The 27,814-nt window shown below is 40.2% G+C and overlaps 2 protein-coding genes across 4 annotated transcripts in view; both read right to left on the bottom strand.

Annotated features, from left to right (window-relative positions):
• Positions 1–16,127, bottom strand: part of UBA6 (ubiquitin like modifier activating enzyme 6) — a 31,893-nt gene extending 15,766 nt beyond the window's left edge. The window contains exons 1-15 of one of the 3 annotated variants that reach the window (XM_074866959.1): positions 15,382–16,127; positions 14,995–15,183; positions 12,639–12,701; positions 11,028–11,122; positions 10,190–10,218; positions 9,294–9,388; positions 8,662–8,773; positions 7,630–7,710; positions 6,958–7,080; positions 5,013–5,136; positions 3,670–3,773; positions 2,813–2,875; positions 1,697–1,773; positions 955–1,021; positions 418–561 (exon numbers count right to left, since the gene is read on the bottom strand). In XM_074866959.1, the coding sequence (XP_074723060.1) occupies positions 418–561; positions 955–1,021; positions 1,697–1,773; positions 2,813–2,875; positions 3,670–3,773; positions 5,013–5,136; positions 6,958–7,080; positions 7,630–7,710; positions 8,662–8,773; positions 9,294–9,388; positions 10,190–10,218; positions 11,028–11,122; positions 12,639–12,679 (1,155 nt within the window). In that variant the 5' untranslated portion in view covers positions 12,680–12,701; positions 14,995–15,183; positions 15,382–16,127. The remainder of the gene's footprint in view (positions 1–417; positions 562–954; positions 1,022–1,696; positions 1,774–2,812; positions 2,876–3,669; positions 3,774–5,012; positions 5,137–6,957; positions 7,081–7,629; positions 7,711–8,661; positions 8,774–9,293; positions 9,389–10,189; positions 10,219–11,027; positions 11,123–12,638; positions 12,702–14,994; positions 15,184–15,381) is intronic. The other 2 variants (XM_074866958.1, XM_074866960.1) reach the window with 2 other exon arrangements.
• A 5,664-nt stretch (positions 16,128–21,791) lies between these two features.
• LOC141942173 (transmembrane protease serine 11E-like) overlaps positions 21,792–27,814 on the bottom strand; it is a 43,682-nt gene continuing 37,659 nt past the window's right edge. The window contains exons 7-10 of the mRNA XM_074865117.1: positions 25,743–25,938; positions 24,660–24,919; positions 23,737–23,879; positions 21,792–22,224 (exon numbers count right to left, since the gene is read on the bottom strand). Of these exons, the coding sequence (XP_074721218.1) occupies positions 22,063–22,224; positions 23,737–23,879; positions 24,660–24,919; positions 25,743–25,938 (761 nt within the window). The 3' untranslated portion in view covers positions 21,792–22,062. The remainder of the gene's footprint in view (positions 22,225–23,736; positions 23,880–24,659; positions 24,920–25,742; positions 25,939–27,814) is intronic.

Here is a 27,814-nt window from a genome sequence, read left to right as displayed (position 1 = left end):
GCTTCTGACAGGCACATTACCCCTCCAAATTAGACTGTGAAATTTTTAAATCTAACTTTATTCTGACACTGATCCTGACAGTTTGAAAGCACTGCTCTTACATACAGTAGCTTAAACTGGCATCTGAACTATATCACGCCTTTGCAGCCATGCACTGGCAAGCCAATGCTCTCCTTGCTTGTGGGAAAACAGAATATGATGTCTGAACTCTAAATGTGAAAATTTTGACTAAAACTGGCTGCACTTTTATCGTACACACCAAACCAGTATTTTCTTCCTAAATTCAGTCTCAAGCTTTTTTTTTTTCCCCGTTATAGAAGTTGTTCTGGCTATTTTGATCATACAGCATTTACACACAACCATCATCACTGTAACATCACTGCCAAGATAAAGATCCAAAAACAAAGACAGCCTTACCCACTGCTGCAAGGGAGAAAATTTTCCTGTTACTGCTTTCAAGACTTCCTGGCTAGCAACACCACCCACTGCTGCAGCCAGAGGAGCTAGAAATCCCTGAGCAGTCCTAGACAGCCATTTCACTACATCTCCATTCACCTGAGGCTGAAAAATAAGACATAATAACAAGAGATTTATCCCTTCAATCGAACAAGCCAGTACTTGACATTTTCACAGATTACTGTTCTTCAGTAAAAGACAAATTTCACTTTGACTAGCAAAGGTTCCAGCCAAGACAGATCCACTGCATACCCTGTACTTGTAATATGCATTTATCTAAAAACTGGATTCACATAGCCACAGGATTCAGTCTCCACGTCAGGTGAACGTTTCGTTGAACCTATGCTGAAACACCTCGCATGGCCTTCAGAAAGCCAGCTGATCCATCTAAAGATGGATACAAAGACCAGAACAAGGACCAATAACTAAAGCATGACCTTTAGGCAAGTAAATGAGAACATCAAAAATGACTCATGATGACGATGATTCCTTACTCACTTTGTTTTCCAGTGTTTCGCTTATAGACATGGCTATTTTCAGCATTTCCTCAGCATCTTGAAGGCACCTAGACACCAGGGTAGAAACAATAATGATCACTTAAACATTCCAGAGTCCTTCTACAAACACAATCAACAGAGAAAAAAAAGCACTGGATACAGTAGGAAGAGTTTGGAAATTTATATTGGCTTTAACAGTGAGCATTAAAGATGCACTTTGAAATGTCAGGGTTAGGTCAAGAACAGGAGTCTCAGTGGAGAAGCCCATGTGCAAGTCCACTCTTTAAGATTTATACTTTGTAAGCAGTTTTGTCTCATTTAACTCAAAATTATGCACATCAAGAACTACATCTGAAAAAAATACTGAAAATGAAAGACAAATCCTTCAGACCTTTTTTTTTTTTTAAAATCCATAAACTACAGGATAATTCAGAAATCACTGAAACAACTTTTCCATATTAATCCCGCAATGTGAAAAAGCTGGAACAGAGAAGGACTTCCTCCAGAAACATTTTCTGTCTACCTGGGCCCAGAAAGTGCCTCTGCTATATTGGGAAAGCCCTGTTACAAATCCAGATATGCATTAAGTAACACTTTTCATCTAGATTTCAACATTTCATTTCTATGTTGTCTATTAAATACCAGACAGACAAGGTACCCTGCTGAACACCAACCAAGCAATTACAATAAAAGGAGAGATCTGTCTGATTCAAAGCTTAGCAAACACAGGACTGCTTTGTTACCCAATGTTCGGTCCACGACCAAAGTTCTCCTGGAAGTGGTTCAAGGCAAGCATGGCGACATGGATCTGCAAAGGTGCCTGTTAAAATAGCAATAGCTGTTGATCAGTTAAAAACCTGAAGAAACTGAAGGAAACAAAAGCAATTATTTGAACTCTTCTATTACCATTTCACTTCCTTGTCTCTTAACCAAACCACTTCAAAAAAGTTTTTAAATAGCTTTAAAAAAGTGAATTTGAAATACCTTAATGTTTTTACAAACTGGGACTATAAAGTATTACTCAGCAGTAATGCAATACCCTTCACACACATTCAGCATCCACTTCAACTAAGTCCAACTAGAGTGTCCTCAAAAGAATTTAGTGCTGAAATTGGAAAATGTGGTAATCTTCTTTTAACTAGACATTAGAATTCATTGCATTTTGCCAAACATCAATAACAAAGCCCAGCATTAAGGGTCAAAAGTAGAAAATCTGAACAGGCAAGTCAGACCTTACATTATCCAACAAACAAAAAAAAAATCATTAGATCAGCATTTTTCAGTTTAAGATTTTAATGAGCCTGAGACTTACATGTCTTGCATGTACATAATACTTAGCTAAAATTGTGTTAGAGGCAAGTACTCCTAGCTTCCTCTCAGATTTTAAGAATACCTCTGAGTCATTTTTTTCAAAGAAAAAAAAAAAATTTATGCTCACACAGTTAACTCCAGTTTCCAACCAATTTATGATCACCTTTTTCTGATTCTCCCAGCTATGATTCCAGTGTGATTTTTATCCATCAAACATCATTAAATACAGGAAAAATTTACAATCCCATGAATTAAAAGACTCATCAAAACCTGATATTTTAAACAGCAGAGATAGCTGCACTATACATTTACAATATACTTGGTGCAAATCATGGATAACAAGCCTCTATGGTGATCTAAACTATAATGAATATTCTGTATGACAACACAAACTGATACCTCATTCTTATTTCACACTTTAAACTCATATTTAACTACTACAGAATAGATTTAGGAAATTATATTGTTCTACACATAAAGCTGCAGATTACATTCCATGTAGTTTTAATGTTAAAGCCCTTACACTCAAAGCCCCACATGATAATTACCTCAGGCTTGCTAAAATCCGCAACGAGGCATAATGGATTTGTTATCTGCTTCTCCAACCGTTCCTGGAAAAACAGAATTCGTAATAAAAACACAGCCACTTAAAGACACAACAGTCACCGCTACCTGACAAAACAATACACTTCCTGGAGAGATTAAGAACCAAATATCCTTTCTTACTAGCATTGCTGTTACTCTCTCTATTATTAATGCCACAAAAGATGCATAAACTAATCATCTACTGCAAGTTTTGTCAAACAAAAATGGTCAGAGTCTCATTTCATATCCTAGTGGCAACCCATCTCTTAAACTGCTCTGAGGTCGGCTACCAGAGATTTTGTAGGCAGCTGGCTGTTTGCTTGTAGAACTTCGCCACTCAGGAAGAACAGGAAGCTGCTGCTTCACAGAGACAAGATACCGAGATGTGCATTCTCATAACAGAAGCAGCTGGTCCTTGCTCCCAGCTTTTCCAAAGAATGTTTGCGGGCAGTCAGGATCTACTTTCTGCAGGCCCAAAAAAGGCACAGAGCACCATGTAGCTTGCAACCCCTCTTACACAAACGCATCTAACTGACTCTTCCCAGAAGATCGCTAAGAAACCACATATTCGTAGACCTCCATGGAGATCCCAGCAGTACAGGGATAGGCTGCCCATAAGGTTTTTTTTCTCTACACTGGCAGGTAACTTTGAGGTATTGCCTACTCTCTACAGTTTACTAAATCAGTATCGTTATTCTTACCCAATAAAACTAGCGTAAACCCAAATCGCGGGTAACCAAATCATGTACCTGCTGAACACTGCCTCCAGTGCTCAGACCATTAATACTCAAGAACCTGGTCATGTCAGGCACACACTTACAAAGTAAAACATCTTGGGCGTCTTCACTTGGACAGCTATGCCTCCATGTAAGTAAGGCTCCATATCTGATGTATCACCAATGCTGAAAGAATAAGGTGACACCACTGAAAAGAGAAAAGAATAAACAGTGACTGATAATTAAAAGTGTCATTGGATACTACAATTCTGTATACCGTAAAGTGGTGTTTTGCCAATGCTTTTTATGCTGTGAATTTGTAGTGTGCAAACTTGCTTTGAAAGAATAAACACAACTGATCCCCCTAACAGGATTGTCCCTCTCTCTCAGTTTCTAGGCTGAAGTATTAGTTTCACATGATCTGTTATGAAATAAGCTTTTTAAAGTGACAGCAGATTTAACAAGAATTCTGATGACCACAGCTCTGTAACAAAAATGAAATCACTCTCGGTTTTATTTAGACTGTGCACAGCGGTGTCCAGTATGCTGCTCAGAGTGGGATTTTAGCCCGTGACTAGAGCAACTGGCAATCAAAAAGGAGAGCTGGAGCATTTAAGTCACATCTTTCCTCTCATACCACCCAGAGCATCATTCAGATAAAGCAAGAAGACACAAAAATTGTTAATTCATGGAAAACTGAAACCAAAAGCTGGGCCGTGATTAAGAGGAAGGAACTGAACACAGCAGCAGCATTAGCAAAACAAAAGGGTCCAGAGAAAACAGACTCAATCACATGTTTCAAGAGTACCATTTTCATCTCAGACCACAAAATAGTTAAAAAAACACAAACAACACACGCTCTCTTCTGCTCCAGAGAAAGAGGCATTCAGATCTGGGAACTGGGCAATTCCCCAGCAGCCAAAAGGAACCAAGTAGTATGCCTTGAGACATGCATGATGCAGACCAAAGCAGGGTAAACATAAATCATGAGAATAACTTCAAAAGCATGCTTAGAAACAGAGTGATGTCAGTTGTGTCCCTGTACACTTAAACTGTCGCCCAAAAAACTACAAGGCAAACAGTGACACACAAAGTGCTGTTAGTTTAGTCCAAAACCACAGAGCGCAGGCATTACGGGACCCTCCAAAAAACAAGAGTTTTGTCAGCAGACTAATGATGGTAACCTCAGAGACTGCCAAGTAATTTCCACTAGCTGAGAGTTCCCACTGCTCCTTAAGCAGTGAGATGAGTTTGGAAAGACTTTACTAAATGAAAATGGAGTCAGGAGTACACTTGGAAGACCTTTGCACCAGAAAGCAATTTTGTTGTGCGAGTTCACTGGAGGTCTACACAACCCAGCACTCCTCTGGCTACAGTAACTAATGCTACAGTAAGCTAAAACACGCCCAAAAATAAATACCTTGCAAATGAGTCAGCAACAGTTTACCTGTTATTTGGTGTGTGGATCCATTTAAGCATGACATTCCATTAACTTCCCGAAAGGTTAAGAACTGTCCTGTTTCAAGCCTGTGTGGGTGATTTTCAAGGCAAGTGACAATACCAGGATTTGACTGAAAGTGAAAATGGCAGTTAGCAAGGAAGAAAGTGTCTTGTGTAAAGGAGTCACACTTTATCATAGACACATAGCTTTTTGCCTATTGAAACTACAGCCTCTAATACTTTTAGTACCTCAGCTCTGCCATAATAAAGGAGTTACCTATGATAACTTTTTTTCAGCCCTGTTATTTTCAGTTTAACAGTGTTTTCATAACACAGACTTTCTCATTTTTACCTTATACAGTTCTTAGCATGTCAGCAAACTGCATTTGTTAGTTCTTAGCAAATTCATTCTGTTCTGTTCTGAAGTAATAGCAAATTTATCTCCTTTTCCAAACCTAAAATAGACTATATGTACAAAGAAATTTTCACAGACATTAAGAAACAAACTCTTGTGAAAGGTCCTTATTGATCCATGCTTCCTTTCCATCTGATCTCCTTAAAAAGGACACCCCAAACTCATTCTTGAAAGTTAGGAAGCTTACAAAGCTGGACATCCTCAAATACAGGAAAGCCACAGCCTCAAGCAGATCACAAACAAACAAGCTTACACTTGCAGGAATCCTGGACATCATCTCACCCTGTCACAGGATGTCATGCCAACCTCCCATGTGCACAGAGACCCCTCTGCAGTCTGAGGACAGCTGATCAACACCTTGTGGTGCAGCTCAAGTTGTAACATGGTGGATTTGCATCAAGCCTGCCCTGTAAAGTCTCCTGCCATCCCTTCCTGAGCTCCCAGTATTAGAAGGATTTCAGTTAAGTAGCATAAAACATAATTACAGTGGACTACATTCTCTGTGGCATGGAGAATGACAAATGAGTTGACCAGAGAAAATTTCTCTGATTTAGGGACACCTCGACTCCATCCACAGGACAAGAACAGCCACTTGATGGTATTTTTGGTATTGAGTTGGAATTCTGGTCAGTTTTACCCTTCAGAGGATGGAAGCAAGATACAACTAAACTCAGGTGTGTGATTATGAATCACAGGATATATATATAAACAGATGTATCTTCGTTCCTTGACTTGGCAGGCAATCAGCACAAGCCATCAAACGTAACTGTGTACTCTTTAGGTAATTAATGAGAACAATCAAGTCATCCATTCCCTTTTAAAGATACCAAAGAACAGGCTACCCAAATCATAATATCATGAGCTTTAATTCAGATCAAACCCAACTTGCTATACAAACCCTTCTAGTTTGGTTATTATTACATCTAGGCTGGAGATATGACAAAAGACTTGCTACTGGATGAGTGAAGTTATAGTCTGGACTTCCAGAGTTGAGAGAAGGAGCTCAAGTCGTTTCCATTTATAAAACAATAACACAAGATCAAATGGACATCCTCTCTAACATTCTGCACTGGAAGCATTGGCAATAATATCCTCTTCTTGTTGACTCTGCTTTGGTAGGTTAAAACTAACCCTTAAATTTCTTTTCAAAACAAACTCTCAATCCCCTTATCATTCCAGTAGTCCTCCTCTACATGTGCAGCTTCCTTAGAAGACTCAATCTACTCCCACACCAAGGCTACGTCCTCTTCTCTAGACATCACCTCATTTCTTTCTCTATCAAAAAAAAGACTCAATATTGTGATGTTACATTGTAAGTAATAACCAGGAGGCATCAGTATCCTCTGCAGTGTTAGCACCTTATCACTCACTGGTTTCAATCCAGACACAAGAATAAAGTAACTTTTTTTGCCTCTGCTATACTGCCAATTTTCAACTGGTTAGCAGGCTGCTGAAATGAAAAACTCTGCTTGGTCACATAGGCAATAACAAGTCATTACAAAAAAAATAAGGTGGCACAATGACTTCTATCCCTTACTTGTGTTATATTTGAAATGAAGATCTCCTTTGGCTCCTCTCCCGTTGTATCCAGCACTTCAAATTCATCACCGAAGTCACAAAACAAACGTGAACATATTCCATATACATCTGCACTGATGAACTACAAAAGAAAGTAAAAATCATGAGTATCCCTAAAACGGCATAAGCTGAAGGAATGACCTCTCACATTCAACCTTGTCCAAGGCCAGCAGGTTTAACTTCTACAGTGGAAACGTGTCATGTGCAGCCAAGCCACTGACTATATAGCACAGCATTCATGACAGACTTTGAACCTGTGTGAGCATTTCTGAACCCCTACACAAAAAACAGGAATCACACCAATACGCAGCAAAATACTGCCATTTTTACTACTGTTATATTCAGTCTCAGCATGTTCTTTCAGAACAATTATGAGTTAACAGTGAAAACTTTCTTCTTTTTTTTTTGTAATGAACAAAGCTATGGTTACCTGGGCTGGTATCTAGATAACACCAGACACACATACAGAGTAGCAGCATTGTACTCCCAAAACTCATACTGATCCGTCAACATGCTCTCTGCATAGAACTATATACCTCATAACCAACTTTCCCCATTTCTAGACAGAACATGTTGGAAGTTCAGAATGCTCACTGTATGGATTATTCGTGTGTTTAGTTTTTTCCATTACCTTAATAGGTGGCTGCTGAGCATGACAAAAGTCATTAATCTTCTTCTGCAGCAACAGACTTACTTCAGTCAATATGACACACTGTGAACAAGAACAGAAATAAATCTACGACACTGAAAGCAATAAACATATTCAGGCTATGGAAAAAGTAGTACTAACAGTAAATTACTCAGGTGTCTTGATTCCTTTTTTTTACTACAGCTGTGAAACTCAAAACCTAATTAGAGCACTTATGAAGACTGTTATGGATAATCTCAGAGGAAATGTAGATCTTAAATTTTAAGATTAAAGTTAGCAAAACAAATGATACTCATCAGTGCACACCAAGAAGTCTGCACAAGCTTCAAGTACCGGTGCTCATCAGATTGCAGACATACAATTTCTGCAAGCATTATTTTAAAGTTTAGGATAGTGTTGGGTTACAAAGCATATGCACTGCATCCCATTCAGTTATACACAGCTTATTATAGCTGGGACATTCAGACACTTGGTGAGCTTGGGTATAACCGATAGCCACACAGTAAAAGTTCCCAACTCAGACTGCGCCATGTACACAGGCAGGAAACAGCTGAGTGAAAAAGTGAAGACATCCTCATTCCACCACAGAAGAGCTTACATGTCATTAGATACATACATAAATGATCTTTTAATTACATAGGCTGAGTTTCTACTGCCTGGAATACAGCACACAAAATATATGTAGAACATCTGTGCTATGTAGCTGTAAAAAAAAGTCATGGTTTCACCTCCAAATAACAAAAAAAAAATTGTATGGCAATCTCACTTATTTATTGTCACATAAATTCCATAATAAATGTCATAAGAAAGTGCTAGAACACAAAACCACTGTTTCAGCCTTGAAAAAAACAAGCACAACTATTTCATTAGTCGTAATACAAGACCTACTTCTTTCTTTAAATCATCTCAAAATGTACTTTTAAGTGTATCTTCATTTTATTTACTTATGTAAAATAATCCAAGTTGTTTGCTCTGAGCAAAGTACCACATACAACTGCTTTAAGAGTGACATACCTGGTACTGCTTTAGAAAAGACAGATCTGTGGTTTCATCTAGTGGCACAGTTGATGCTGCTACATGGACATATGGATTGAGTTCTGCAATACGATGAAGTGTGGCCTCAGCCCTGAAAGAACAGCAACTTTCAAGTTTTTTTATGCATCTACAAAATTATATTTTCAACACAGAATTTCATACCACATGCCCTACAGAAGTCCCTTAGGAAGTCTCCTGTCAACAATCACCAACTCATTTATTCACACTTAAATTCCTAGGAGGTCTGAGGAAAACAGCTCTGTCCAATACACAACAGGACTCACTGATGATCTGGTATCATGGCTGTTTTCTAGTCTCACCCAGGTGGCCGAGAAAGCCCAAGGAAGAAATACATGCTGGCCCCCACTATTAAATTTACATTACAAGCTCCCAACTGCAAGAAGTGAGATGTTTGACTCGGAACTCAACCTAGTCTTTCCCTAATACCTACCTGGGCAGTGTACTCAAAGCCAGTAACTCCAGAGAAAGGGTTTAACAAGTATTTGATAGGTATGAGCAGCTCTTGTACAATAAACTGTTATTTTTGCCACTGATGAAACTGTTACTCCTAGTCAGGTTCAGTCCTAGATCACCCCAAAGCCTTCACCAACCTGTTCCTTTGACTGGTAATATCATCTTCATGGATGAAGAAGTTGATCCCCAAATCCCATTTCGTGCACTGCTTGGTGTCATGAACTGTCAGAGCCTAAGAAAGTTTAGCAGAAAGCATTTACTGGAAGAAGTGTACATGGTCATAGCACCCAAAAGGATGGATTTAAGCTCCATATAAAATGCTGGAGGACTAGCACTGCAAAAGATTTAGTTCTATCATGTATAAGAACAAGCTCCTCCAACCTCTTTTCCAAGAAAGCTCTTACTGTTTGAGAGACAGAAATGCATCTGCAATATGCATTTCATTAAGCATTTTCCTCCCAGCTTGCAGTGATGAGAGCATTTAAATACTGAGGATGAATTTTCCACACTGCAATTAAGAGGCAATTGCGATCTGTAAATTAATGAACTCCAAAAGTTATAAACAAGGGGTTTTTTTATTGGAAGAAAGAGTTTTAAAAGGCTTCTCTCTAAAAAAATAATCACAGCAGCACAAGAGCAGTTGTTGGATTAAAATACCCAATCATTCTAACATCTACACAAAAGGATTCTAATGGATGACAGAACAGGATAACATATTTTGAATAGTTTGGCTTTTGAGTTTATACCACTCCATTTAGGAGAGGCCACTTTGTACAAAAGGATTCAATGTCTAATCACCAGCTGGCTAAAATATTAGATGAGGTATTTCAGAGTGCAGTGGACATTGATGTGAGACACGGACCGTACCACTAGAACACCCAGATTGTTAAGTTTTCACCCCCAGGTCCTCAAATGTTTTCCAATCCTTCTACTGAAAGACAGTTTCAGAAACTTAAGATTAGCTAGCTAGTAGCATCATCCCTTTTTCCCCTGCTCGCCCAAGAATACCCAATAACAAAACTGGTTTACATACCTTTACCCCAGCCAGAATTATATTTTTGGCTGAAAAGAAAAACAGAAAGAGAGAGCGACTATTGCAAATTTCTTGCAAATCTGTAATTGAACAGTTATGTGGGTGGACAATAACAGTATGTCATTGCTAAGAACTTCAAAGCTTAAGGGTTTGCTCTCTTTTACATTTGGCTCAAGCATTCTACAGCACCACTGAAAGCAGAATAACATGAGCAAGGTTAAAAAGGCTTTCTACATTTGTCATTTGTCAGCTGTTCATCCCACAAGCATGATTACAGAGACAGTCATGACAATAAACTGCAAAACCCCATGACTCTGTTCTGGCATCTGGTGCCAAATACCTTTAAAGCCAACTGAAAGGGTAATACCTCAGGTAAGAGCCAGTCAAGACAAGTCTTGCTCATAAAAGAGTAAGGGAAATTGTTAAGGAGTCTCTTGCACCAAGGCAGTCACGCATTTTTCACCAAATTGCATCCGTTCTCCTACCACCCCATTTCCTACTTGGAATTGTACGTTACATTTGGTGATACTGATGCCTAAAGGAATAAGAGATTATCCACCCTCAACCTTCACCCAAGACACAAGATTTTGGGTAAAGCAATCTGGCCCATGGCAGTACATTTTCAAGTAAAATTTAAAATGTTCTAGTAAAAGTTTACTAGAGAGAAGTCCAGGATCTTTCCAGCATCTGCTGTGTTACTCATACGCATCATGCCGATATAAATTCACTGAGATACTTCAGACACGCTTATTACATCCGAAAATAAGCTTTACAAGTATTCTGGAACAGTATGTTTACACACATTGGTGTCTGCTTAAATAAATGTTACCAGACTCACCAATCTCCACACCAAGACCACCTATACCACTCAGGAACACGTGAGACTGAGCCATCTTCTGCATTGCTGTGTCTCCAAGAACATACCTCTGGCGACTACAGCAAAGATAAATTCAGATCAAAACAAGACACAAATAAAGTCAAGAACATATGAAAGCAAGTCAAGAATTCCCAGTCATTTCCAAAAAGGTCAAATATTTTCAGTTATTCTATCATCCCAGTCAGTTTCTGGTCTACAATACCAACTTCTGTAGATCGATGTGTGTCACTAGTGACATGTGCAGAGTTCTATTTACAGAGAGAGTCCTCTGTTCAACAAGCAATTAAGGACATAACATGCACATATCTGAACTGTACAGTGCTTTAGGAAATAAATGTATATCAAATGTAACATTTGCACTCACAATCCAAACAGTGAAATGCATTTAGTACAGACCTTTACAGTGCCAGATTTTAGAGAAGAGAAATAATTTATAAATCAGTGTAAAACTTATTCAGGATATTAAGTTTTTGGAATTAACTACTGAAGACACAAGCAAGCCAAAGAACTTATTTGTTATCAGAAATCTACAACCCAGACGGTGCAGCAGCTTTTGTAGTCAGATCCTGAGCTCTGAAAGACTCTTAGTTTCCAACTATACAATTAAACTTAAACCATTCTAAATACCACCTTCTACTTTCATAAGATCAGTGCCAAAAGGTAAAATGACACATACAACACAGGAAGCATTGTGCTGAATTAAAAAGAAGCCTCATTTGTTCGACATACAGATGATTTCTTAATTTCAGTTTATTATTTTTTTAATATATAAAGAAGCTTTTCATCCCACCACATTTTTCCACGGATACCATTTGTTCCAGTACAGGCTCTCTGAACTATTGCCATGCCAAGTGATCTCAAGCCACTCCCAGCTAACAAATTAAAACAAAATTAATAAAAGAATAAATAATTTTTTAAAAGCTACCAAAAAAACCAAAACCCAACACCCTGAAGTCTGGAAGATAACAGAGATACTAACGATGTTCATAAGGACAGAGAAGTCTGGCAAAGACTGAGGAATAAATGAAATTATGAAGGAGATAAATTACACGTTGAAAGGGAAGGCGAAAAGAAGGTAGTGAAAGGAGATGAGGAACAAGAAAAAGAGGAATATCTACTTTTTCAAAGGGGAAGCAAGCTAAAGGCAGAAAAAAATCCATTTTACAAACGGGAGAAGTATTATTCCTATTTTCCAAAAAGCACACGACTGATACTATTGGAACTTTGTACAACTCCATGTTATTTACCTATGTTTTTTACTGGTCAAATACTAATAATGGTCAGAAAACACCTGTTATGAGACCAGTAAAGGAACAGTTTTACAGCAAAATGGATTGTATCTTCAATTCAATGAGTTCTCACTGCTAACTTTGCAAAAAGTGGGTTCCATTTCACTTGCTGAACACTTTGGGATTTTTGCGTTACAAAAGGAGGGACACAGCAGCACAAGTACACACTTTTACCTAACCAGCAGCAGACAGTGTTTTCAAGCCTTGGCTTTCACATGACTGTATGTAAACATAAGTGTTGCTGAAAAGTCAAGAGCCATGCTTAAAAATCAGATATTCTTACCTATACAAAGCATCATCAATTTCCATAGAGTCTGCCGCCATGATACAATGTGATTAGTTTACACTAGAAGGGTTACAAAAAGAAATAATCTAGTTACATTGGATGCAATTTCACAGTTGGTTCCCCTTTCCTGCCCCTCTCAATTTTTCAGTGGATGAACTGAAAAACAGAAAAAGCGATGTTACATCGGAATCACTTTGATCATTAAGAAGCCTATAGAACACCACAGCATCTAGGTAATTAAAATGCACAGGAGCCAGAAGACAAGAACACCCAAACCTTCCGTAAGTTATTTGAAAATACAGGCAGACATATTAATTTCCCCATTGAGAAGATGCATTGTATTTGCCACAGTTAGATTTACTAAAAGTACAATTTCGTTTTATATTAACAGCTCCAAGCTGTTTAACTTGCATCTACCTGATTGGTGAGTTTTTTTGAAGAGAAGATAGGAGACCCCTGAATAACTAGGAATAGTTATTTATGCTGCATTATTTCTATGTTAACTGAAAATCCTTAGGAAACAAGTTACTGTTTTAGCTAACTCAAGAAATCAATACCCAAAGATCTGAATTAATGCAACATTTAACTAAGATATCAAGTTAAACAGGTCGATAAGATTTGAAGAAAAAACATAATTTGTGCTATTAAGGCCTTCAGTCATTAGCAAAGACTTTTTAATCATTAAATTACCTTCGTGATAACTAAGCACTAGGATTAGGAACAAACTGCCACAGGGCAGCTTGTTTCTTAGGCAGGCTGGGAATTGGTGCTTCCTAGACCTGACAGGTGACTGTGACCAAATACAGAACGAGCAAAACAGACCCCATGTTTGACCTAGCACATCAGTTCCCATCACTGCTGGGAAGGTACACATCTTATTTCAACTCCCTACAAACTGTCTTGGAATCTAGACATGGCTGACAACCCTTCCTCCTAAGAGATTGAAAAGTAAAGGCCCAGACATACTAAGGAGTTTCTTCTCCGAGAGTGGAAATACACCCTAAAATAGCTGCCAAGGCAATCCTGTCCAAAGGTTAACTTCTATGTACTGTTCAGATGTTTTTGGCAAACATTTTAACGCTTCTGAAGTGCAGCACCTGCAGCCTGACACAACTTGGAGACTACAACATTCTGACCTGAAATTTGTCCTTCTGATTCTTTAGGCTGAATTAGAAACTGCTGAAGTAGCACAGCAAGGGACAGAGTTCCATTGAAAGCAGGCCACAAATCTCACCAAGCTTTTCCACAGTGTGAATACTAACTCCTAACTCCTACACATAAGCTAGCACACAAGACAGTCAACACCAGGCACCTCCATCGAAATCTACACCACCAGTCACTTCAGTGCAGCTCCCATGCCCTTACACAACAAAGGCTGAAAACAAGCAATGCCAGTGTTACTAGATCCCCCTAGGATCCAGATCTCAAGCCAGAGCACAACACACCTCATCTGAGAGTCACGAGCTTCAGCCTCTGCTTCGGTAAAAGCCTTCATTTCAGCCACTAGCTGGGATGCAAGACTGGAAATTCCTCTCAAAGCAAGCCAGCGACATCTCTTAACGGCCCAGAGCAACCATCCCCAAGCTGTTCTGCTCCTCCACAATCACTCTCCGCAAACACAGGCACTCTGGGACTGGCCAACATAAACAGATTGTGGTACTAAGGTGGAGGAAGTGATCCACACCTGGATAAAAACATCCAGCTTCCTCTGCTGCGGTTACTGACAGCCATCTTAATCGGTGTGCCCTCCCAAAGAGCCATTTGTAAACAACAAGGATGTGCCATCAATCCACAAGAGAACCTTCTCCACCTGTATCACAAAGACCCATTTGACAGTGGCTCTTCCAACATATCTATCAATTCCCAGTTCTCCTGCATTCTGCATTAGAGTACTGAGCTGCTGCCAGCATACCCACCAGGTACAGCGAAACACCTCCTTCCAAAAGAGGACTCAATGGTACTATTGTCAAATGGCTTTAGGACAAAGTTTTGTTAATGTATTCCTGCATCCAAGTTCTCATTTTAGTTCAACCAGTATTGAATCTGTCTCAAAGAAAGGCATGTAACATGGGGGTTGAAAAGCCATTCTAACATTATGTCCTAGTTCTTACCAGATGCTTGACATTTACATGCTCACCTGTTTCCTTTTAAAAGCCAAACACTACCAGTTTTAATGCCAGGCTTCTATTTAACTGAATAAGTAACGTTCATAGTTTTTTAAAGCCTCAGCTGCTTGTGGGACATAACCCAGGCACAAACTGAAAAGCTATGTGTTATCAAGGACTAAGATGCTCTGAAGAGCTGCAAAGGCACAAGAGCTGTAGCTGTGGGCCAGCTTTACAGTGTTTCTTACCTCCAAGTCAGCGCAGGCTGATGCGCTATTAAATGTTTGCTGTTCAGCAGGCTGGGATGGCGGGGAGGCCTGGATGCATCCCACCTACCCAGGGTTTCCAGAGGCGGATCCCAGTCGACGCAGGCTCCCTGTTCAGTCGGCGGAGAGAGAGAGCGAGCCCTCAGCCTCACCGTTAACTGCTCAGCCGGGCTAAGGGGGGGAAAACGACACCTCGGATCTCCAGCGGGGAACCGGGACAGAGCCGACCTGCGGCGGAACCAACCCGACCCGGGTCCCGGCAGAGCCAGACCGGCTGCACCCCCCACCTCGACGCCCCGGCTCTCGGGGCTCTCCGGAGGCGCTGGGCACCGCCACCCGGCGGGCGGGCCGGCCTACCCCCGGACTCACCGCCTCCCCGCCGCCCGCCTCAGGGGCCCGCCGCCCGCCTCAGGGGCCCCCGTCCCTCCCTCCTCGGCCCCGCCGCCGCCGCCCGCCTCACCACCGCGGCGGCCTGGCGTTGCGATCAAGGCCTGAGCGCTGCCGGCGGCGACGGGGGAAGAGGCAGGAAAGGGGTGGGAAACAGCAGCGCCGGTGCCGCGGCGCTTCCCCGCCTGCGCTGACACGAGGGGCCGGGCTAAGGCCGCCCGCCTCCTCCCTCCTCCGAGGCGGGACGAGGCGGGTCGCCGCGGGCGGTTTTAGGCCGGCGCGACATGGCGGCAACGGGAGGCGTATAAGCCATTAAAAACTCCACCGCTTTCTGACCAAGAGGTAACACACCGTGTTGTTAAAAAAAAAAAAATAAAAAAATAAAAAAATAAATCCCCGTTAGGTTCAAGCGTTACCAGTTTAGATGTTCAAGAGCACTCCGGAGCCATGCTCCTGAGGTAACTGTCTCCACACCTTGCAGGAGAGCACCAGCAAGATGTCATCTACCTCAAAGATAGGCAAAATTTCATGAAAAGGGACTAGGGATCGAAGTTGCAAAATGCTAGAGAGGATCCAAGGCCGTAGAGGAGCAGAAATTTGGGAAAAAACTGTCAAAACGTACATCCCATGCCAACATGGTACATAGGCTTGTCCAAGCATTTTTCCCTTTTCTTTTAGTGATGTTTAACCAGGAGAAGGCAAGCTGCAACCAGTGCTCTGCCTCCAACAACAACTCAGCATCACCTCCTATAAATATTTTCCCTGCCGTTTTCCAAACTGATTTAAGATCCAAAGTGCTGCCACCTTCCCATCAGGCAGTTTAATCTCCCTTAAATTTAAACCTGTCTTCCCTTTCATTATCCCTAATCACTGGGGTAGGTGAGACAAGTTTGTATCTTTGCTGATACCGTTAGCACATCTGAGCTAGAATGGGAAGGATTCATGCTACTGCACAAGCAATGACTGAAAATTGTCATTGCATACAGTGTATACTGAATAGTCACCTTATATTTTAAAATGTTTGTAACTTTGAAAAAACTAACAACCAACTATCTGCATCCTGCAGTACACAAGGGGGGGGGGGGGGGGGGAGCAAGCTTTTTCTCTGTCTTGACTGGGTTTTGGGGAACTTCTAGGGGCAAGAAGACCCAAGTTTTGTCCTCTTTGTGAGCATCTAATGCATTATTTTAGCATTTATCTCTCTCTCACAAATAGAGTTCTAGCAAACCTCCATGTCTTCCTCAAGATTTACGCCTCAGTCCAACAATGCACGCAGCTTTTATACTGAATTAGTAGCAAAGACTAAGAGCAGCTGGACAACACTGTGCTCGCTCAAACATGGGCTTATGCTTTGGCAGGATCAGGGTGAAAGTACTTGTCTGCTACACAACTTTTTTGTGACACACAAATAGAAAAGATGTGGGCAAATTACAAAGAACCACTAGAGGCCACTAGAAGTCTGAAATGCTGGACTGAAAGATGGGATGAAGGGAGAAAGCAGTTCAGTTCTTCAGGATGATGAATGCAATCCTTACCAGTAAAGGAACTGATATTTAAGGCTGGTATTTGCTTTGTAGCTTTTCCACATAATACATAAAAATCAGAAAATACAAGAATAAAATTACTTCCTTTATTTCAATAAAGTAATTTCAAAGAGCAGTGCATGTACCCAAGGAATAGAATTAACAGGAATCAAGATATAAAGGGTGGGGAAAAAAGGTGAAAGGGTTTAAAGATAGCAAAAAATGTCAGCTTCAGTTTTGACACTTTGTTATTTTCTCATTCTGTCACTGGTGTAATTTTGTGGTTTCTTTCCTTAAAAATGAACCTGTTTCATTTTTTTTTTTTTTTAAGGTTAAACTGACAATTCTTATTTTTAAGGACTTACCAATCAAATGTGTTGTGAAAAATAAAATATCTGCTACCTACCAGCTTTCTGTCCTGGTCATTGCATTTTTTAAGATACCAGTCACTTTGATATGCAGTCATCTCACATGAAACAGATTTTGCATAGTAACATTGAATACTGACAAGCCTTTTGCCTAAACAGAGAAACAGCAACATCCAGTTAATTCTCGCTTAACAGTTTAGTGATAATTAAGCAAAGACTAACCATCAGTGAAACCATGAATCTTTATTCTAAGATAAATTGCCAAATAAAAATGGACAGATTCTGTTTACCCCAGAAGCCAAAGAAACTGGTTGCCAAATGTATCAATCAGTAGGTGTACTCAGGAGCCCTCTAGGTTGATGGTATCAAAGCAAAATATATACAGGTTTTTCTCTTATTTTCCAAGACTGCAAAATTTGAAACGTCTGAAGCCATTTGACTTTTCTTTTTCCCCATAGCCGACTCTTTTAAAAATATATATAATATAAAAATATAATATAAAAATACATAAAATCTTAGTAAAATTTGGTTAAATAAATTAATTTTAAAGGAAATCCCAGCTCCATACTTTTACTGTGTTAGACAGCTATAGCTTTTGAGATTGGCAAAAGGTACAAAGCAAGGCTGTCAGTTTACTGACTTGCTGAAGCAATGAGCGGTACATGGCTGTGGTCAGGAGAACACCACCACCTCTGGACTGAAGCCTATTCATGCCCAAAATCTCTGTAACTTTATGTGCACTACTGTAGATTAATTCTGCATGCAGGTATTGAAGACATCTTTAGAGCCAGTATTTTCAAAAGGAGCTGAAGCTGGTATAGCTGTGAATCTCCTTTCCATCTGCTGGGAAAATCCCAGCGACTTGCACTTTTTTTTGTTTAGTCTTCTAGTTTTCTGTTTTCCAGACATGATTTCACATTCTTAATAGGGACTTCAAAGTGGGGATTTGGGGGAGTATGCATTTGTTTCCCTGATTTATTTAGTTAATAAGCAAATTATCAGATAAAACTCTGTGTAGTTTTCTCCCTAAAAATCTGTTATTTGAAAGTACTAAGGCCAACACAATTCAGTTTAGCACACAGGCCAGTGCAGAAATGACCATAAATCCACATCGACATCCTTCAGTGGGTTTCCAGACATCCTGCCATAGGCTATGGCTTGCCATCAGCTCTTGCGGGAGTGAGGTGCTGACTGGCAAGGCTTTGTCTCCTCTTTTTGGCACAATGTGCAGTGTAGGAGCGCTTTGCTGGCATGTTTAAAAGGACTCCAGCTTCCCAATGGAGTGGGCCAAAGGATCTTGTCACCTGAGGTTGCTCTAGCACGTGATACCTTCCTAGAAACCATGTTAACAATGTTGTTAAAATCCTGATCCAGATAAACAAAGGCACCAATTACCTAAGCTGATTCCACACTGACATGTGCATTTCCAAAAGCAAGAGCCAGCTTTTCCATGCACGTGCATTTCTAATGCAGGCTGCGAGTTGCCAGATAAATAAATATTCATTGGGTTAAATAATAACTTTTGGCTCTCAGCTCTTCTAATTTGTTAACAGGAACAGCAGATATGAAATTGGAGTTTCTACAAGCTTTACTTACATAAGGAATCACGGTGATGGATTGATGTCATTCAGCCAAACCTCCTCACATGATTAGGCCTTGTGCAATCAGCCTCTATTTCTTTCCTACTTGTGCTCCAGGCTGAAAATTAGCATTGGGCAAACCTCAAACAACCCGATTTGAATAACCAGAAGTTTGGAACGTGTTTCTTGATGCTTTAAATCTGCCTGGGAAATCTCAGGAGAATTGGTATGTTAGCTGTGTAGACGTCCCTACAGCCAATTTCCAGGAATGCCACATTACAAGGTTAAGTTTTTTCAAGGCCAGAAGCAAGGTGGTAGGGTAGATTCTCAAATGAAGCTTCATATCCATTCTCAAATTTGCATAGCGCTAGCTTAACTGAAATTCAAGTTTGAGTATTTTAGAAAAGCAGATGTCCCACCTTGTCTTTGCTGAAACATCTGTAAAACTCCAACCACAGTTAAAGACAAATAATTCCTAGGATGGGGAATGAACAGAGAGAGCTGCAGTTTTAGAATAGTCTTATATCAAAATAAGGAAGTTTAGTCTATTTTACATCATATACAATTTTTAGCTTGGTTATTATTAAGCAAAAAAAGGACAAAAAAGGACAAATTGTTTTTAAATACATTTAATGTTATGAAACTTATATCATTTAAATCCTTGCTAAATCTTAACATCAACAATAATAAAAGGTTTTTAAAAACCTTTTCTTTAATCACACAATATTATCTTTGTTTTATTCTAGGGAAGAAAACAGAGTCTTCATAAATAAAACACTGACATGGAGTATAAGACAAACCCAGGCCAGAGAGTTTGCTAAAAAATTTGTGAAAAGTGCATCTGGCTGGATCAGGACTCCCTGAGTAAGGTAGACATTCTCCCACACACCTCTTGGCTGTTTGGCCTCTCACAAGAAAATCTGAAATTAAGGCTGCCTTTCTCATTTTGAAGATATTATATATACACGTCACTTGCAGTGTGAGGTAGGAACCAGTTTATAGGGGTTGTATCTAATCTGGGCCTCACCTCCTTATTGTTGCCCCTCCATATGCTAGGCAAAAAGATAGATTTAAGTGCAAACCAAAGCTTTAGCTATCTATGAAAGTGAACTACTGTTTCCTTTCAATTGCAATTCATCAGCTGATTATAAGGAAGGACACTTGTCATGATTTTCACCTTCAAAGAAATAAGAGGCACAAAAAACTAGATGTAATTTTTTTCCAAAGGACGCCTTCAAAAAAAGGGGACCTGAACACTAGAAGAAAACAGTGTTTCTAGGTGACCTAATCCAAAACTCCATGAAGTTTCTATTTTCTAACTGAACCTGGCCCAGAGTAAATTCTTAGTTGAAAAATAGCAGCAACTCAAAAGTGCATAAATTACAAACTCTATCAATAAATTAAGGAAACGGATTTGCTGCATCAAACTATCCTCCTAACTGTCCCAAGATCCTTTTCATTTTATAGTGGACATGGAAAATCAGAATAAAGATAGTACTGTTTCAAAACCAAAACTAATCTAAAACCTTCAATAGATTTCTTTCTGAGATAAGGCATGTTTTCTTTTACTGAAATTCAAAAGTTATATAGAAAGACTGTAAGGAGCCTAATAATAAGATAACCCACTCTTCTACGACCAAGGCTTAAACATAGGCTTTTCCATCCGTATGTAGACTTGTAATTCAGGGTGTGAATTTCCTAGAAATGCCAAGCATCTCATTCCCAGGGATGCTGATTATTGGAGAGCTTTCACAGTAGGAAGGCTGAGGAGAGACCCAGTCCTGAGCAGAAGGGGAGGCAGGATGCTTCAGAGAAATTTTCAGCTGCAGTAGATTCAGCTGTGGAGCTTGCAGCTTCTTTCATGTCTCATACAGACTCCTGTGAGTCCTGCATTCACAGCCTAAGCAATCCGCTGGCCATTCAAAGACTGCAGGAGGCAGTACTGGAGTGACATGTTGGATCCTCATATTGAAGGCCTGGGCTCTAGGGGACTGTAATAGCCACATCGCTGGACCCCCTTCCACCAGCAATCCGTGAGATGTCATGCACAGAGGCAGGAAAAGTGCTTAATTGGTGTATAAGGATTGCATTTACTCTGAAGTTCATATCAGGACTGTTCCTTAGTAGGAAATTACTCTTCGGCCTCATAAGACAGGATCATATTCATTCATGGCAGAGATTAATCCATCAGTGAAGCAAAACAGTATCACTAATTGCTTTCTTTGCAGTAAGATGGTTTCCACTGGCTGGCATACCCTTAGAAAAAACACTATTTCTTGAACAAAAAAGGTAGTTCCCAGTTTATTTGTGGTGAATATTTATTTTTCCACTAGCACAAATTTAAATGCTGGGTTTCCTTCCAGGGAGATTGTTCATGGAGACACACTTATTACAAACAAATTTGGGCAGAGCTTGTGTTTCTGTATCTTAAGCATCGGTGAGTTGAACAGAGTACATCTAGAAGGCAACTGGTGCAGGGGCAGCAGCACAGTGTTGTGATAAAGCACTTCCGCAATAGCACTTTCAAGTAACTTGAACTTCACAGAATCCACAAAATATTTCCTGTTAAAAATGTGCTTCGAAAGAACATCAAGCTTTTCTCCTTTTCCTTCCAACTTACTGCAAGCACAGAAGTCCTCCTTTTCCTCAGCTAGGACCTACCTCAGTCCTGGCTGATCCACTGTTAGCTATCAAGGCTACCAAGCAGGGTGAGCATCCGAGGTCTTGGCTGCAGTCTGTGCAGATGATAGTCTCTAACAACAATAATGATCAAGGGTTCACTTTGCTAGAAACACAGCTGTGACAGCATTTGCTTCACTGGAGGAAGAAGGTTCAGCTTCAGACATCGGCCATGGCTGAAGAAAAATTCCTTTTTTTTTTTTCCTGGAAAATGTATTTATAAAGCAGGTAAGGTGGTAGCGTTTAAATGTTAGTTTAATAAAGTCAGTTCATAATTTCTGATAAGTGAGAATGTTTCAAGGCTCAAAGATGAGGCAGGCAATCTCATATGTTTAGTTTAAATTCACAAGGGGTTAGGATCTCTGACAGCAAAGATAGCACTTGCTGCGGGCAAAGGTTACTTCAACCAAAATTACATAGGAATATATATACTAAAAAAATAGCCTTTCAGAATTACATACAAATATGAGTTACACATAGTCTATGTAGTTAAATCCGTTTTTGATTTTGGAATTAGATGCCAGTTTTTGAGGTAATCCAGTCACGGAAATAAGTCACTCGTGTGTAAACTCCAGGTTTATTTGGTTTGGCACATTCATCTCCCCAGCTCACTATTCCCACGAGGTACCACATCAGTCTAGAGTCTGGAGTAACCAGTGGTCCCCCAGAGTCCCCCTAGAGAAAGAAGAGGAGAAAAAAAAAGATTTAATGGATCAGAAGGGAAAATACAATTATCTCCATAGACAGGAGGGTGTGTCAAATAAAAGAAGAAAGCAAGCAGTATTTCAAGACCTGCCCTTTGTGTAGAATCCAGGCTGTTTCTGAAACTTGAGTCAGAAGTCTGTGGCTTTTTCCTGTTTGCCATGGAACCTCCTGACCTGTCTCTGTGGTTTTACAGTTAAAAAAGAAAGCTTCTCTTATGTTTCATGAAATACTGCTTCCCACCTGACTTGTCTTCCTCCTCATACAAAGTAGGGAAACACAAATACATACAGCAATCTAAGCCAACAGGAACTTCCCCCCCCCCCCCAGTAACCACTATTGTTTCAACAAATTCTTTTAGTCACTTGCAGCAATAAGATTTCATAAAGGATTTAATCAGGAACTTGGCCTCCTAATTAGACCATATCTCCTGAAGATGTTAGCCACTTTCAAAGGCTGAATTCAGATACTGTTAATAGCATGACATGGTAATAATAGTTAAACTGGAAACCTTACAGGCTGAAAGGCAATCCTCACACAATGGACCAAATTCTTCACTTTCCAGCAAAATGCTTTACTGAAATAAACAGCAGTTGCACCCTTTTGTTCAGGTCTGTTCAATGCTGAGTCAGACAGGAACAGAGGAATTGAGCCTCCCGAACTTATTCTGCAGGGAGTTTTGCTTTGGACATACATCTGCAGGACGGGGATTCTGGAAAGGGTCTGTTTTGAACCAGCACTTAGGTGTACATTCTTTGTAAATAACATAAATAGAAATTACCATTTTAAAAGTTATCATTATAGAAATATTTTTGTTTGAACATAAGCATTTCCTTGCAACATTTGCAAACCTGCACCACACATGTAGCCTTACTACTCCATTTACACCTAGCTTCCTTATAGTTTGTTTCAGACAGTTTTCCTTCCACTGATCCAAGGCCATTACCAAAGATCATATCATAACAGATCTTTTAGGAGATGATCCCGTCCAGAATTTAATTTCAATGAGTGCATTTTTGCTGGCAACTTAACTGCTACATTCTTAACCTTCTTTCTTCACAACTGTACAGATGTCTGGTCTTGGCTACCTGAGACATTTAATTTTAAGATCATATTTAGTATTTCAGCATTTAGTATCTCTGTCAATGTCTTGTCATATCACTTTGCAGGCAAATAGTTAGATTTCACACACAAAAAATTACGAGAAGCAAATGGGCTTGTAGCAGCTATTCTGAGTTACAGAATAAGAATTTAATTTCATGCTATGAAAGATTTAAATTCCGAATATTATACTAATTTAGCTCTCTTAGTATGGGTTTTATGTGCCAAATGATGTGTACTAAATGTTACTTCATTTTACAACTTAATTTCTGTTTGAATGGAGCTTATTTAAAGGACTAATACACCATCAGTTAAGATTTGGTCAACCAGATACTGGAGTCAGCATTAATATAGTTTTCCTCTCTAATTTTCAGCTATAGTTACCTGACAAGCATCTACTCCTCCTTCCAGGTATCCAGCACACAACATCCTGGGTGTTATGTCCCCATCGTACACTTCTTTTCTGTTGCAAGTGTTTGAGTCAATAAGTTTCACTGTTGCTTCCTGAAGAGCATTTGGAGTTGGACCTGAGGGAAAATATAGTTTGGGTATTTAACAACAGAATTACTTGGTAGTTTTTAAGATACAAGAAGAGCATTTAATGTTCTTTTATGGAGAACCATTGACATGGTTTAATGTGGCAGTTTTTCTTGTTGATCTGTCTAGGTTAGGCCCTTAAGGAAAATGTACATACACATAGTCTCACTTAGGAACTGGACCATTAAGACAGAAGTAACAATTGCATGGTAGATAGTGCCTTAAGTGTAAAACCATATATTTTATACCTGTTCCATATAATACCATGGAACACAAAGTACCTAGCAATTTGGGCAGATGATACGAAATGGAGACATCTTGGTTTCACTGCTAAATCTACTCTTAGTGTGGCCTGATAAGACTGTGAGCTTGTGTAAGCCACCACCTGCAGTTCACTCTGCACATTTACCTGAAAGCCCACAGAGTTATCTGTAGCTTCTGGCTAGAACTGGGAGAATATTTTTTTAGGTGCTATATAAACACATGAAGGGCTGGACTACCTGTCTTAAGAATCTACAATGTGAAATGGAAAGGCTGGAAAAAGAGAAGAGTTTTCTTCTTGTTTTCTGTTTCAGTGGATTATAGCTCTGTCTTTGTCCAGTCTAATTTTACAAGAAACTGCTCCTTACAATTAAACAAACCTATTACTCATAAACAAAGCATTAGCCTTGCTGCCATAGAACATATGCTACAGAAGAGGTATCAATCACTAGTAGATCAGAGCTACCGTTTATGTAACATACAGGTCGCCTGGTAGACTCAGGACTCACCATCATTCGTAAGTGCTCCCCAGCCTGTGATGACAGCGTAAATATTGTACAGAAAAGTCTGAGATGGCTCAGGCAGACAAACGCGGTGTATGCTACTCGTAAACTCAACTCGTTTAGAGAGCTGCACAAGTGCAATGTCATAATCATGTTCTGGGTAGCGGTACTTTTCATGAATAATAATAGTCTTGACTGGTCGTTTCAAGCTTGGTGGCTTCAGGAGAGCTCCAAAAGTAGCAGTCCACTTCTGAGGGTGACTCAGGCTGAAAGAGGTAGGAGTGTTGTAAGTATTTAGCTGTAAATATGTGTTGGGCATTTCAAACCAGGTGCTGCTGAGCACCTTTACTGTAAAACTCCTTCAAGCCAGCTCCCTACTAGATTCTTAAGGCATCCATCACTTTCCATAACACTGTGTCCCACATAATTGTGGGCTGCTGCTAGAAGAGGGCAATCCTGCATTCCCTCCTCAACCATGGTCTCGTATTCCTCCCCAACTTGTCCCTGATCTAGCCATTGTGCGGCCTCAGGGTGTAATCAAATCAAAAAGCTCTTCTGCTAGAAAGCTCTTCAACTCTGTCACTCTTTTTGCATGTTAATAATCTGTTCAATCAGCTGTTCCATCTTACATGGCCTGCAGCTTCACAAATGTCATGCTTGAAACAAAAAAGTGCTGGGAGTGCGTGGCTGAATGGAGGGGTAGGAATGTGGGATTATAACTTCTGGTAGCAGTCTGCAGCAGCAGCAACCTACTCGTAACACAAAGGAGCACCTTTAGAAACATTTAGTGCAACAGGAAATAAATACCATTTCAATCACGTTACCTTTTCTGCACTTCTTTGCTCAGTGTGCCAAATGACTACTGATTTCCACTCATACAATTGCCAGTTGTGCTCCAAAGAGTCAGTCTTTAATTTCTCATTGAAACATTCAAGTGATGGGTCTGCTTAACCCTGACTTTTCTCCTCCAAGGCAGAGAATTGTTCCCCCTGGAAAGAGTCAGGGGTGTGGTGCAAATCTGGAAAGCCACACAACTTGATACACATGGGGCACATTCTCCTGCAGATTCTCTCTAAAATGGGAACTTACTCTCTGAAGCAGTGAGCTGCAGATACAAGCCACGTATTGCTGATGAGTGTTGCACCACAGCGATGGATATTATTGTACTGCAAACTAGCTTGCCACGGCCAGTCCCCGGTCTCTGCAGAAGACAATCCACCGACTATTCGCAATGATGATGATTTTGCCATTGACTTGACTGATCTATTCTGCCGTAACCCACAGACTGTCAAAAAGGAGAAAGAACGTATTAGCTAGTCTTCTGTTTAGTAAATATGGCTGCCAATGGCTGTGGAAAACGTAACGTAGAATTACACACCACCTAGGTTCTCTAGCAGTATTAACATCAACAGGAAAACATACCTTCCACCAGTCCCCCAAATCAGAGATCCTCATGCATAACCCATTCTGTTAGAAGCCTGAATGAACAACTGACTATTATAGGAATCCACGATGGACAACCATTCAGGCTTAGCTGTGTGAACAGCCCAAATCAGGAATCAAAACCTTCACCACACACCCAGGACAATTCCCAAATACAGGGATTGCCAGCTTTAATGTCCCAGGTAATTTGTCATTAGGATAAAACACGAACAAGGCAAAATCCAAGATGGGAATGATCCAAGCCATGGCTTTTTACCACGCATGCACACAGATTGCATCAGCAAGATGTAACCTGGAAACAGGCAACTGCGCATTGCACAAATGGCAGTTTGCAAGTGGACCTGGAGAGGCACTTCAGGCAAAGAGCATCACACGAATCCAAGCCAGAGATGACAAAGGCATGGATACCTCCAGCACAGTGTGCATCCATGACAAGAAGTATTATCCTCCAAACCCAGAGAGAAATTAAAATATCCATGGTTTCATCCACTAAACTCAGGATATTCAGGAGCAGCTGAAGCTCCCCCGTAGCTTTAGAAACTTCCTCAACAGACAGAGCTGCTTCAGCTGTCTTCTCCCATCCAAACAGCATCAAATCCATCTTACCTGGATCAAGACCCACTAGTTTTCATCCAGGCCCCGATTTCAGCTAGACATTAGGAAAGTTGACAGACAGGACTATCCCAATTCATTGAAAAAGAGACAGAGCTAAGAATTATTTGCATAGTGACAACACAATCCAAACCATTGCACTGCCTGTCTCCTGTAGACAGTAACCCAGAGGGGAAAAAAGCAGAAGTCGGTAGTACGTCACTGTAGAGCTGCCAGCCCCAGGGCCCTTGAAGTCCTCAGAGGCGAAACACTGGAACCACGCAGAGTGTAACCTCTGCCCCTTCCTGATAGGATCTGCGCAAGGTTAACAGTACCTCATAGCCAAAACCAGCAGCAATAACACAGCAGATTGAAAGCTGATTACCAATTTGGGGGAAAAAAAAAAAAAGTCATACAATATTGAGAAGTTCATGTGCTCAGTGTTGACTCTGCCCTGTTCTGAGATTTAAAATCACAATGAAGGAAATCAGTGAAATCTAAATCTATTTGTTCAGAACTTTCCATGTGAAAGGAAACTGGAGAATATACCATAATTGCTAAGACTGTCTGCACTAGCATGTTTCCCTCCTGAAAGCTATTGGTAATCCTCAATTACTGGTCCTAAAACTGCACAATCCTATCAACTACCTGAGCAGTCAATATTCAAACACAGGGAAAAACTCACAGTTCCATTAGTGCCCCAGAACACCAGCACCTAAAACGGACCCAAAAAGTGATGTTATCTAATCTTCCATTACTTGACAGCCTGCTGCTAAGGAACTGATCAAACCTTCCCAGAGTTAAAAGAAACCCAACTTGTAAGCAAAGATGGCTTTTTATGACTATTAAATCTCTAAACAAGCTGACTTCCTTCTCTGAAAGCTTAAAAACATCTCTAAAACAAACTACCTCAACTTAACCCCTACAGCAATATCTTGAGAAGACCAATCATATTGCCTTATATTTCCATAAAGAAAAATTTTTTGCTATTAGCCATTCCAAAATCCAGATCATTTTCATTATAATCACAGGCTGATGTAACTTCTATACACTTCCTTATGGTCCTTCCTTCCTTCCTTCCTTCCTTCCTTCCTTCCTTCCTTCCTTCCTTCCTTCCTTCCTTCCTT

This window comes from Strix uralensis, chromosome 4 (genome assembly GCF_047716275.1).
Source record: "Strix uralensis isolate ZFMK-TIS-50842 chromosome 4, bStrUra1, whole genome shotgun sequence".
NCBI lineage: Eukaryota > Metazoa > Chordata > Aves > Strigiformes > Strigidae > Strix > Strix uralensis.
The sequence above is the reverse complement of the archived record's forward strand: the minus strand, read 5'-3'. Positions and strand labels throughout refer to the sequence as shown.